This window comes from Coturnix japonica, chromosome 8 (assembly GCF_001577835.2).
Source record: "Coturnix japonica isolate 7356 chromosome 8, Coturnix japonica 2.1, whole genome shotgun sequence".
Taxonomy (NCBI): Eukaryota; Metazoa; Chordata; class Aves; order Galliformes; family Phasianidae; genus Coturnix; species Coturnix japonica.
In genome coordinates, this window is record NC_029523.1 from 1340982 (window position 1) to 1354514 (window position 13533).

The window sequence follows — 13533 nt, forward strand, 5'->3', positions numbered from 1 at the left end:
GGGCGGGAACGCGCGGTCACGTGGGCGCACAGCCCGCAGGGGGCGGGGCTGGCGCCGGGCACAGCCCGAACCTCGGGCGGAGCGATGACGGTAACGGGGGGCGGCCGGGCCGGCGGCGGGGAATGGAGGGGAAGGGCGGGAGGTGTTGGCCAAGGGGACCGACCGCCCTGCGGAGCGGGAGGAGCTTCTGTGCTGCGGCGCTGAGCGGGGAGCGGGTGGGCAGAGCGGGGCGCGCTGCTGAGGAGGCGATGGAAGTGTGGGTTGCTCAGGGCCGACCTGAGGGAGAAGGAGAGCGGTGGCGCAGTGGTTAAGGACGCCACTTTGCAACACTGGAGACCCCGGGTTCGAATCCTCCTGTGGCGCAAGTGGTAGAAGTGGTAGAAGCCCAAGGAGGTTGTGGATACCCCGTCCTTGGAGGGATTCAAGACCAGGTTGGACGGGGCCCTGGGCAACCTGATCTAGTAAAGGTGTATGTTTGGTGGCCCTGCCAGGCAGGGGGTTGGAACTACATGATCCTTGAGGTCCCTTCCAACCCGGGTCATTCTGTGATTCATTCTGTGATTCTGTGAAGTGCCGCTCTGCTACACAGAGGCTCGAATCCCGGGGGTTGGACTCGATGATCCCTAAGGTCCCTTCCAACCCGCACGAGACTGTGAGAGCGGGAAGCGGCGCTGCTCCGTGTCGGGCCCTGCTCTCTCCGTGTCGCTACCGGGGCTGCTCCTGCCGGCAGCCAGCAGCACACGCTGGTGCAGCCCGAGCGAAAAGCTGAGGTATTCGCATAACGCTTCTATTCGTATTTCTTACGTCTTTGCGTTTAAGTCGGACTTGGCATCTCACTGCTGTGTGCTACGTGTGCTTCCGGGGCTGTGAGGCAGCTCCGTGTCGCTGACAGGAGCCGGCTGTGATTCCCTTTGTAGGAAATGGGAAGCACCCAAGTACAGGTGGAGCACTGCAAAGTGCTCCGTACTCCGTACATGAGAAGTGCAGGCTTCATATGCACATATTATATTTATATATGTACACATATTATGTTTAGTAATAAAAACTCGGCAGCAGAGATTAAGGTTAAATGTGTGTGTAGTTCCCATTTGAAATCACTGCCACTAAAGACATGAGCAAATGTAATTAACTTTACAATTGTTTTTCTGGATCAAGGGTGCCATGCAAAGAATGTGTGTTTGAAGAACTAACTTGGATGATTTCTGTCTTCTTGGGCATCTCAAAAGAGAGTTTAAAGATTAAACAGTAAATTTATACATCTCTCTGGCTATTCTGTCCTCAGAGATCCAGGCGTTCTCCTGCTGAAGCACTTACTGGTTTTAAAGGGATTTTCCTTATTTAAGAATTGCTGCACTCAATTCTTTGTCCATTCTATTTATGTCATTAATTATGCTTCTCTACATGACACCTTTTTTCAATCTTTGTGTGCCTGTTGTCCTACATGGTGTGACTGTTACCATACAGTAATTTTCATCCACTACCTTCATCACATGTAGCATTTTTATTTTGGCCTCTCATCAGCTGGTCCACCCTGCTACCTGTGAACTGGTTCCTCCTCAGCGGCCCTAAATGGCTGGTGGCCGGGTTACTCTGTTTTCACATAGTGTTTATTGAAGCTCAGAGCACTTTCTCAGTTGCTTTACCTGGGTAGGGGGCAGTGATTGTTTCAGTTCTCAGCCCAAAGAATGGGAGTGGCAGTCATAGTCAAGGCTGTTTGAAGCAGGGCCTTCTCTTCTTGTTAGCCAGTGTAGTTGAATGAGGATGAAGGAAGGGTGCAGGCAGGTTGAAACTTGCTTTCTAAAGAAGGTTTGAGCCTTCTTGATGATCATTGCTCTGGGAGGCATCTGAGCCAGACAGAGAACATCTGGGATGCTTAGTTGTACACAGATCTTCATAATCCCTCACATAGGCTTTGTCTTAACAGACATAGTACAGTCCTTATAGGTGATAATTTAGTGTGTGAAGCAGCAGCCTGGGTGTGTGCCTGTAGGCACTGCACTGAATCAAGGGAATTGTTATATGATGCAACAGAAGTAATCCCTGGATTACTTCTGTTAATAAGGACTAGAAAGGGGAGTTGATGGTATACCTATCTGCTTCCCTTTAGTCTGGCAACTTGTGTCTGTGACAAGCTCTTTCCTGCTTCATTGCTTGTGTTGAACTGAAAGGAAGCAATTGTGTTATTGGAGAATGTAAGGTAACAAGCTAGATATTGCTGTCAGCTGTGTTGATGCAGGTCCAGCTTGTTCAATCAAGTGAGTAGTTCACTATTTGTAAAACATCTGCTGAAATTGGGTACTTGAGTCTCTGACCCAGCTTGTTCTGTTCTCTTTCAGGAAGAGCAGTAAGTTGCGGTCACCAGATAAAAAGAAAAGAGTGAGGGAAACAAAAACCATCTCAATGAGAAAGTGTATCCAAGATATAGGGCATAATGCTGCATTTTCTTCCTTTTACCTCCAAGTTCTTATGCAGTATTTTGCTAGAATAATTAGGAGCATTATTTCCATTCTCTGAGGGAAGAGTTGAACTGGAGGTGGGACATCTAAAGACTAAAAACTAAGATCTGTAAATGTTTTGTTGTACTGGGTTGTAGTTGTTCTAGTCAGAGACCAGTGGAAATGTAGAACAAAGTGACGATGTTACTTCAGAGTTCAAATTACAGTGCTATAGATACTGTAATAGTAGGCAAGCAGTAGCAAATAAGGCTTTGACATTATTACATTGCTCTGATTTCATTACTTAAGAGTCCTGCAGAAATATCCTCGCTGCTACTAGAGAGCAGGTTTCCTGTGTATCAACAGATGATTAAGAGCCATCTGCATGGAGATGTGCTTCTGCTGTGCCTTTAATCATTGAAGACATACTGACATGTTTCCCAGGGCCAATTCCCTCTTATAACCACTGACTGTGTTTGTGGCTTCTTGCAGAACAGACAGGGTTGGTAATACAGAAGCCTTTTGTTTTTGCTCTGAGTCTCACTGATCTGGTAGGCTCTCTTTGTTCTTGTCTGTCTAGCCACACTTTTTCCTTGTTCAGGTTGAATAGTGCAGTAATGCTCTGTTTTCAAGCATTTAAATCAGTAGTGTCAGGGGGAGCTGTTCCTCTGCAGCTTTAGTTTACTCTGAAGCTGAACAGAATGAGAATGAGAGCCATGGCTTTACTCCAGTTCATGGAGTCCTCAAGAATGATGAAACATGTCTAGCATTTGTCCTTTTGTACATCTAACGTGTTTGGTAGAATTGCAAATAATCTCAGAGGAGCTGTTATTTCATATGCCTACTTAGTTTTAATTTGCACAAAACTGGTAGGTAGAGGTGTTCTGGAGGCTGATGTGCTATAGGCAAAGCCCCCTGAGGGAAAAACAAATTAGTCAAGAAAATGAATGGTATTTCATGGTATTTTCCAGCTATATTTCTTTAAGAATTTCCCTGGCGATGATCCTATCAGATAAGTTCAGAGCAATTTTATAATTGATGGGTATATTTTTGTTGTCTCTCAGTTTGGAATTGAGAGGTTTCTTCCTCTCAGGTGCAAGCCCAAGCTACCACCTTTCCACAGCTCTTTTCAGTGCTCAGGTAATGGTTGTAGCCTTCTGGCTGCTTCATGACTGGCCTTTTCATGGAAGAAAGCTTTCTGTAGCTGGAGCTTCAGTTATTACATGATGCTACATGTAACAGTCTAATTTCTATGTATTTTACCAGATGCAACCTGAAACAATATTGCTTTGGCAAGTAACTGTACAGAAAGACCTTGTTCTAATAGAATCATAGAATTACCCAGGTTGGAAAAGACTCTGAAGATCAAGTCCAACTGCAGACTAACCAGAACCCTAACTCTAAAAACCCTACACTAAATCATATCCCTCAGTACCACATCCAAATGGCTCTTAAACACAATGAGGGATGGCGATTCAACCACCTCCCTGGGGAGCTTCTTCCGGTACCTAACTACCCTTTCTGTAAAGAAGTTCTTCCTAATATCCAACCTAAACTTGCCCTGGCGCAACTTGAGGCCATAAATAGACACTGTGCCAAAGGACAGGAAGTTGGAAAACTGGAAATGGTCATTTGCGTGGCTTGAAATTGCTAATCATTTGATTTAAACAAAACCAAACCAGACCATTTTAACGTGGACTTTCTAAGTTTGTGTTTTATAAGACTGCTGTGTTTTTTTGCCAGTTGTTTTTCCAACCTGTCCTTTCAGCCAAGTCAGCTGCTTTGTCTGAAGAATTAGCACAGATTTAATCTACTGAATCGTTCAGCAGGTAGAATCCCATGAGTCCTTCATGTGGATTTCATACAGCTTTTCCCAAAGGGGAAATATGCTGAAGAATTTACTGATGTATATGGCACAAAATTCTCCATTTATATTGGAGTTCTTTGGACTTGTTTAATACCAAAAAGGTTAGAACATCTGTAATGATCTGGAATGTAAAATTGCTGATGACAGTTTGATTTGAGTTTATTCTGAAGTTTAGAAGTATATTTTAAAAGCTGCAATCTGAATTCTTCTGATCCAGTCATTATTGTGCTGGATTTTTTTACAGCCAAGTTACAAATCCCAGAAAAATAAGGCTTGCATGGAAAGTTCTTGGCAGATCCTTCTTGGAACAGCACAAAACTGCTGAACAAGGAAGCATTCATTATTTCAGTCTTGCTACCCTCTGGTGTTAGAGTCACCATCTGTAAGGTTACTGGCATATTCTTTGAATCTCTCTAACAAAAAGCATAGGGGAGCAGTTATTCAAGTGTGGTAGTGAGAGATTGGCTGCATTTGTTAAGCTTGCTTTCTTTTTTAATAGCTATCGTGCTTTATCAAGCTGAGCTAATGCATTGACTGTGTGTTCCCATAGTAAACAACTTTTAGGAAACCAGCTAAATTTCAGAAGGACGAATCTGTTGTTTCATCTTCAGAGGTTGGTGGTCACGGAGCTCACAATTAAAGAGGGAATTTGGTGCCACAAGGCATGGGAAGCAGAGTATTGTTTGCTTAGTGTTTGTAACTGCTAATTGATAAACACTGCAAATGGTTCTTAGAAGAAAAAGCTTGAGAGCCTTAAAGGATGTGTGTTTTCTTGAACATTTAGTGATATGTTCTCATTTCTTTGGGTTATCTGTAGTCTTACATAGTTGCTGTTTATTGATATTTTCACTTTTTGTCTTCAGGACCTCCATTTTATTACACCTGAACTGCGCTTGCTGTTCTTTGTAGCATAGAATAACATTTTCTTTTACGCAATAAAAATTGCACGTACTGAGTTAAGCTTTATCTCATAAGAGATAACTACTATTTTATCTATTCATATTTAATTATCGTTCTTGCAGAGCTATGCATGAGCTACACTAGTGCAATAGATTCATACAGTGTCCAGTATTAGCTACAATGCTGTTCTGATCAGAGGTGTCAAGCTGTGTTGTGTCTTCATCTTTTAAGCAGGTGGGAGTTGTGATGAATTTAGGAGGTATTAGGTTGGAAGCTGTTTTCAGATGAGTTCTTTCTACTTCTTATGTTTGGTTTTGAGAGGATATTCTTTAACTAATCTGCTGGTACCAGGAAGTACTGATTAGTCTGGAATTGAACTAGAAGCACAGTTGTTTTGTCTGAGCTGGGTTTCTTGGAAGAATGTAAATAAAAGCAACTAGAGAAAGCTGTAATTAGAGCCAAGCTTTGAAATGGTGAGTGTTCAGAGATGGACTGTTAAGGCCTAAAGCGATTTGGGTATTTTCATGGACTTGGTCATCTCCTTGTTTACCTCTCATGTTCAAATGGCAGCATGTTCTTTAGTGGGGAGGAACTGGCAGGAGACTTTTGCTTCACTTATTTGGCTTTCCAAGATTGTAAGTTTTGGACTCTATGAAAAAAAATAATATGGGTGGGTTGGGGAAGGAGTGTTTGATGTAGCAAAAGTGAACAGTCGTTCTTTTCTCTGCATAAGGAAAACAAACACAAGAAGTACTTTTAGATGAGGAACAGTAAAATTTATGTATGATTTTTGGACGGAAATGAAAGTTCATTTTATAAAGTATTGCCTTTTGAACTTGGGTAAGTTTTCCTGTTTAAAAAGTCACGGACAAAGTTCCACTCAGTAATGGGCATCTACATTGCATTGCAGCACTTTGTGGTAAGGGATGTTAGCTGGAGGTGTAGCTTCATTGTTGGTCAACTACATCACAGTTCTTTTATCCTCTATTTTGCTTAGCAGTCACAGTTATTTTTTTTTAACAAACGACAAAGATTTCTGCTAGGAAAATTAATACCATATAAGTCACAGGACTGCAAAATGAATGTCAGATCTTCAGAGTGAGTCAGTGGAAAAAATTATCCACTAATTGTATTTTTTTTAGGTGAGCTATTCAGAGTGCATTGAATACTTTGTGTACAGAATGACATCACAGGAATTAAATATTCTGTATGCTGGATCCCGGCAGTAGCAGTCACTCAGAGCAGCAGTGGAGGCTGATCTAAAGGAAGCGTTTGGAACTTGACTTGTGGAGCTGTGTAGGCACCGAGCGGCCGTATCTCGCCTCCTGCCGGTGACGTGCTCCCCGCCTCCCTTCCCCTCAGCCCGGCCAGTGCCGCCATTTTGAGAGCGGCTGACGGACGCAGGCGGGGCCTGAGCTGGAGCTTCCTGTGCTCCGAGCTGGGTACGGTGGTGGCGGCGCTCCGGGTGCTGCTGCCCTGTGTCGGCATTGCTAACAGCGAGGTAATTTTTAAAGGAGACAGCTCGGGGATATTTATTGAGGGTGGGATTCAGGTTGGGTATTTCCTCGGCGCTGTATTTTTCTCAAAGGCAGGAGTTTCTGACGGCTGTTTCCTTTCTGCTGTACAGGAGCATGTTTTTACCGAGATCTGTTAAAGTCAAGAGGAGTGCTGATGAGGACAGAAGCTGTACAGCTAAGAAAAGTAAATCGTCTGCTGGAGGGTCTTCGTTAGAGGAGAACACTGAGTTCCAAGACGGTAAATCAGCTGCAACAGAAACTTCCACTTCAAAATGCGACTCAAATGAAGTTGTACAGTGTGCGGAGCCCATCCGTGTTCCATCAGGTCTTGGTGTTCCTGACCCATCCTTAGGGAAAGACAACCAAAATCCCACTGAAGATGGCTCTTCAGAAGAACCTGTAAAATCCTTCAGCAAATCCCAGCGTTGGGCAGAACCTGGAGAACCCGTGTGTGTTGTCTGTGGTCGCTATGGAGAGTATATATGTGATAAAACAGATGAAGATGTTTGTAGCTTGGAATGTAAAGCCAAACACCTCCTGCAAATTCAAGAGAAGGAGGAAAAGCTGAAATCTGATCACCTCGCAAAAGGAGAATCTCACGAAGAAACTCTCCTGCTTAATAGACCTTATTTCTATAAAGAGCACTCCTTTATTTTAGGTTTGAGAGATGAGCAGGTTCAGAACCTTAAACTACAGTTAGGTATTGCAATCCAGGGCCAGCAAGTTCCAAGGCCTATAATAGAGTTTGAACACTGTGGTTTTCCTGAAACTTTAAACAATAATTTAAAGAATTCTGGCTATGAAGTCCCAACTCCCATCCAAATGCAAATGATCCCTGTTGGACTGTTAGGGAGGGATATTGTGGCTAGTGCAGACACAGGATCAGGAAAAACAGCAGCCTTCCTGCTCCCTGTTATTATGAAGGTTTTGAATGAGGTAATGAAACAGTGCGTGTTTAGAGAAAGTGATATGCAACCTTACCTCCAAGATTTTCAGTGTAATTGAGAATGTAATTGCAGTCATCTTAATTTCAAGTCTTTTATTTATTTGATTGAATGTTGGCTCTTTGTGGGAGAGGGTTGTTGGTTATTTTGTGCTCTGAGTGCTAAATAATCATCATTAGTATTGTGTAACATATAGTTTCTGTTTGTTAAGAGAGGTAGCTAAGTTTTGAGGCAAACTTCCTGCATGACTTAGAAGATTTCAGGTGTTCTGCAAGGAGTAGTTGCTGGATATTGATGCATCAGGTGGCTGAAAGATTTCTGACATTTGTATGATTTTTGTCAGGTAATTTCAGTTGGAATCTACTTGGCTGACCATCAAACTACTACAGGAGTTTCAGGTTATATCGTGTTTGAAATCCTTTAGCTTTATAAACAGTGCTGTCAGTGGGGAGAAAGCAATTAAAATCTTTGCTTCAGAAGGATGTGAATGTACAATGAGAAATAATGACAGATAGCATCTGTACCTTGTGCATCAGCTCTATATTGCATGAGTGGCTACAATCAAGAAAACTTTGAAATTGGAAAATTTCAGACCTGATTCCATGTGATATTTTGCTCTGCTGATGTCTTTTCTGTAGGTAGATGGGTACATGTATCTATATTTCAACCTGACAGTCCAAAGATTATTTAAGTAACTCTGACTCTTCCAAATGCTGTATCACTGGAGGTTGTACAGGAGCATCACAGAGGAGCAGTGGTGTTATACTCTGGTGTCTCTTCTGTCTGGCTATCCTCAAGGTCTGCAGGACAGTTGTATGCATATCATTATTATTTCACTGGGTAATCTCCTTGGTTTTCTGTCTTAAGGATACTTTACTAGTAAATGTTTATGTAGAAAGTATTTCGTTTAAGATAATTTTCATTTTAATGTAACAGACAAATGGTACATTAAGAATGTAAGGGAAATGTGGTTATAAGATACTGTTTGACATTTCCTGGCTTAGATACTTCAAATTGCAGCGGTGAGTTTTCAGTTGTTTTCATCTTGGCAAGCGTTCAACTTAACCGAGTCCTTCTGGACTGTGTAATTCCCCTGAAGATACAGTGGGCAAGAAACCATTTACTGCTGTTGGTTATTTGTTAATATTATCACCCACTAATATAAGTGGGTGACAGGGGTTATTGATTTTGTTTTGAGGTTTTCAGCAAGATGTTTTTGCTGTATAAGGGGTCCTATTGGTACTTGTCTTCTCTGTCTAATACTTACTGATGTGCTTAGTCACAGTGGTGCCTAAGATGATAAGAAGAAATATTAAGCTTCTGTGATATCAAGACTTATGAATTCTGTGCAGTCTCTAGGTAGAGTTAGTATCCTGTGTTTTGAGTTCATGTGGAACTTCTGTAACCAGTTGCAATAACTAAAATACAAAAATAACAGAACACCACTTGTATTCCTTCTTGGGCCTTTTTTTCTTGTCCATTGTCAAGGATTTCTTTTCTACCTTCTATCTTCAGACAAAAAGGGCATTAGTGGTCTAACTGTATCCGCAGCAGCAACACTACATATTTTGTATTTCAGTACTGGGTGAGGTAGTCTTTGAAAGCTTTTTACCTCAACTGTAAAGTAGTTCTGTGTTCAACAGATTTCTTACCTCTTCTTTTGTAGACAGAAACTCCATCTGCCCTTATTTTGGCACCGACAAGAGAATTAGCAATTCAGATAGAAAGACAAGCTAAAGAACTCATGGCTGGTTTACCAAATATGAGAACAGTTCTCCTGGTAGGGGGTTTACCTCTGCCACCCCAACTTCATCGGCTCAAGCAAAGTGTCAAGGTAAGGACTGGGTTGTTTCCACAACATTCACACAGAAGACAGATGTGACCTTTGACAGACGTGGATACACACAGATGTGGAGTTTTCCTTAAGTATGTGAAAGCTACTGAAATAATTATTAGCTCTTGGAAAGTTTACAGTAATAATTCTTTACATTTTACTTCTGATTGAATGTAGTGAAGGTGGTGGTTGCTTTGGGAAGGATCACACTAGTATTGCTGCTTTCAAATAGTGAAATGTGCTGTTTTTCTAGACAGAGTTGTAGGTAAGGTTCAAAATGTTTCTATTTTTTCATCCAGTCTAGATTGCATTGATGGTATGTAGATGGTTCATTAGAGTACTAAGGTCATTCCCTTTTGAGTCTTCATAATTAAGTTACCTAGAAAATTTAGAGGTTTATTTGAACATAACTAGTTTCACTAATATCACCATTTTCACCTCAGTGCTGTAACCTGATAGTTTTTTTTAAGGATTTTCATCCATCTTTTGACATTTTTTTGGGTTTTTTTGTCTTTTGTCAGGTTATAATAGCAACACCTGGAAGACTTCTAGAGATCTTAAGGCAAAGTTCTGTTCAACTGCATGGCATAAAAATTGTAGTAGTGGATGAAGTAAGTTTGTTAATTCTCAAGGCTATATGTATATACTCCGTGTAGAGTCATTGTGGGTGCCTTATTGAATGATCAAATGTATGGAATGTTCACTATAAAGATGAAATGTATTTGTTATGAGAGGATTTCACCTTAAACCATTTGAGATGTTTGAACAATGCATATTCTGCTGACTATAGAGGACTTGGATATCTGACAGCTGGGATAGTGCTACTAGACCACTGTGAACCAGTTACTTTTGTTTTTCCTACATAGCTTTTCTTCTAATGGAAGTTTCTACTGTGTTTGGATTATTACATGCCAATGACATGCATCATGGCTCATCTTTTCAAGTTTAGGCTTTTGCTTTTTTTTTTTTTTTTTTTGGGGGGTATTGTTGTGCTGCTGTAGTATTATTATTATTTTTTTTTTTACCTAGGTGGATACTATGTTAAAAATGGGTTTCCAGCAGCAAGTGTTGGATATTTTGGAAGATGTTTCTCCTGATCATCAAACCATACTGGTGTCAGCCACAATTCCAGTGGGTATCGAACACTTAGCAAATCAGCTCCTGCACGATTTTGTAAGGATAACAATTGGAGAGAAGAATCTACCGTGCTCCAATGTGCGCCAGATTGTTTTGTGGGTAGAAGAACCTTCTAAAAAGAAGAAACTATTTGAAATACTAAATGTAAGTGCAATGGGTTTTTCTCGTGAGACGTGTATAAAACTTTGTGCGTCTTCACAAAGCTCTGCCATGTTCTCATCTTTGATTCTGATCTGTATGTAGTCAAGAACTGGGTGATGTTGAGCATCATGCAGCTGTGATATTTCAACAGTGCTGCAGCATGAGAGCCTCATTGGCAACTTCAGGACGTACTCCACCTCTGCCATTCACACATCCTTCAGTGCAGCAGCAGACTACATTCCTGTTCTTAGAACTAAGTGAAAAATGACAATTTAGGTGTTTTTGGTGATTTGCAGAATGACGCCTTGATGATTTCTACTGGTTATCTGTGAGTGGTGGAAGAGCAGGACTTGTTAAAACTGTCATAGCTGCTTTATGGCCTAGGAGTGGTTTGTCATTTTGAAGGTTGTTGCAGAATAAACCAAGTGAGAAAGTTAATTTAGTGCTTTCCTGATTTGTTTTTTTTTTCCTTATGTGAATATTGCAGGCCTTAATTACATATGTGCATTTTAATAATACCAGAAGGGATGGAAGGGGGGGAAGTGTTGAGTGAGGTTATGCAAGAAATAAGAATTTTTAGCTGAACTTCAAGACTTAAATTCATAATTACTATGTTGTAGCTTTTTTTTTTTTTTAAGGAAAGCTCCCTACTTCTGAAATGTGCATGTTACTGAGATTAACTTGGATTCTGAACTTAGAAATCTTATGTCCGTGATGTATTTGTTCATCTAGAAGGGATGCTACTGCTAGAGACATTGAGCAGCTGACATCAAATGAGTTCTTGATGATGAGCAGCATAATGTAGTACCTTCTTATATAGTGATTTAATTTTACAGGATAAGAAACTCTTCAAGCCTCCTGTGTTGGTATTTGTGGACTGCAAGCTAGGAGCTGATCTGTTGAGTGATGCTGTTCATAAGATCACAGGATTACAGTGTACTTCCGTGCATTCTGAAAAATCTCAGGTGGAAAGAACAGCCATATTACAGGTTTGTGCCTCCTAAAGTTTATAGGTTCTTGGTATTTAGAAAATGACCTCAATTAGGTCTAAGTTTACTGTTACTCTGTGGTAAAATATGGAGTTTTTCTGGGGGAAAACAGGAGAGAGTTGTGGGGCTTGTTAAAATTACAGATGAAGTCATTTGAAAAGCGGGTAAATACTGGACACAATTTCCTGGGTTATTTGCTTTGAAACACAAATTTTAAATATGCATTTCACTTAATCGATGCTTTTATAATTAAAATGGTGGTTCTGTTTTTTCTTTAGCACTTTGTAAGTGATGTTCCTACTTAAATCAAGAATACAAGGGATCGTTTTGTCTTCTTTAATAGAATAAACCCATCAGTCACTGTTACATCCAACATAGGATTTAATGTTTGCAAACACTGATAAAGTATAAAAAAAAAAATTAAAAGTCAGTAATTTCTTTTTTTTTCCTCTATCAGGGATTACTTCAAGAGAAGTATGGAGTGATAGTAAGTACTGGAGTCCTTGGACGAGGACTTGACCTTGTCAATGTCAAACTGGTAGTAAATTTTGATATGCCTTCAAGTATGGATGAATATGTACATCAGGTAAGAAATACTGTCACTGATTTACTGAAACACTATTTGAAATTGTACTGAAGTCTGACATCTGCTTGGGGAAATTCTCTTACATGGAGAGACTGAGGGAGAATGGACTCGTTTGGGATGGAGAGGAGAAGGCTCATGGTAGATTTAATTGCAGCACTAATGGATGGTTATGGAGCAGACAGAGCTAAACTGTGCTTGTAGATGTGCTGTGAAAGATTAAGAGACAATGGGCACAGCTTGCTGCAAGGGAAATTCTGACCAGATAAAAGGGGAAGGTAATTTTAATGAAGAGAGTGGTAAAGCAGTGAAACAAGTTGCTCAGGGTGGTTGTGGAATGTTGGGAACATTCAGAACTCAGCAGGACCAAGGCCCTGAGCTATCTGAACTAAATTTGGTTAGCGCTGTTTGGGATGGGAGTTTGGAATGGATGACTTCCACAAATCCTCCTAACCTCAGTTATCCCATGTTACTAACTGCAGTACGCCTCTTTGTTTTTGGATTCTTTGTACTTAAGCAGGTAGTAAATAAATACCAAAGTTATGCTTGTGCTAAAATACTGTTTCTTTTTGGACTTAGGAAATCTTTTTAGTTTCTTTTCTAATTTTTCAAGCACTTGGGATATAATACAGAGTAATAACTTTGTCATAAGAGCATTGAGAGTAAAGGGCTTTTGCTATGATGACACTTGCACATATTGTGTGTATTACAATATACATCTATGTTGTATTGCTGTAACCTAAATGTGCTTTTATAATAGAAAATGAGATATGAGGGAATTATTTTTACTATTAAACTGAGCCTTAATAACTTAAACTGAGCTGTTGCTTTTTCAGGTTGGAAGAGCAGGGAGGCTGGGGCACAGTGGAACTGCAATTACCTTCATCAATAACAACAGCAAGAAACTCTTCTGGGATGTTGTGAAGAGGGTCAAACCTACAGGCACGATTCTGCCCCCACAGCTGCTTAATTCCCCGTATCTTCATGACCAAAAGAGAAGGGAACAACAGAGACTTAAACAACTAGAAAACAGTCTTGTAACCGGGGATAATATTATGGACATCATTAGGAAACATGACAAAAACAGTTCTCAGAGGTAACGAAGATAAAGCAGACTTTGCATTTATTATGGAAGCGTAATAAAAATAAATGTGGAATTTTCATGTCTCGCTGTGTTCTCGTTAAG

General features: G+C 40.7%; 1 protein-coding gene across 2 annotated transcripts; it reads left to right on the forward strand.

The window, feature by feature from the left end:
• The first annotated feature begins 9 nt into the window (after positions 1–9).
• DDX59 (DEAD-box helicase 59) lies at positions 10–13513 on the forward strand. 2 transcript variants are annotated; one of them, XM_015869464.1, is made up of 8 exons: positions 10–90; positions 6830–7655; positions 9330–9497; positions 10019–10108; positions 10527–10778; positions 11612–11764; positions 12222–12350; positions 13184–13510. In XM_015869464.1, the coding sequence occupies exons 2-8, from the start codon at positions 6834–6836 to the stop codon at positions 13445–13447; spliced, it is 1878 nt and encodes a 625-aa protein (XP_015724950.1). In that variant the 5' UTR covers positions 10–90; positions 6830–6833; the 3' UTR covers positions 13448–13510. The 2 variants fall into 2 exon arrangements, with proteins under 2 accessions (XP_015724950.1, XP_015724949.1); XM_015869463.2 differs by lacking the exon at positions 10–90 and adding an exon at positions 6322–6703 and having other exon boundaries at positions 13184–13513.
• Positions 13514–13533: the final 20 nt, after the last annotated feature.

Bases quoted from the DNA above. Each gene is read 5' to 3' on its own strand.
- DDX59 (XM_015869464.1), top strand. From the start codon at position 6,834: ATGTTTTTACCGAGATCTGTTAAAGTCAAGAGGAGTGCTGATGAGGAC. The intron at 10,109-10,526 runs GTAAGTTTGTTA...TTTTTTACCTAG, and splicing joins AAATTGTAGTAGTGGATGAA to GTGGATACTATGTTAAAAAT. The intron at 12,351-13,183 runs GTAAGAAATACT...TTGCTTTTTCAG, and splicing joins TGGATGAATATGTACATCAG to GTTGGAAGAGCAGGGAGGCT.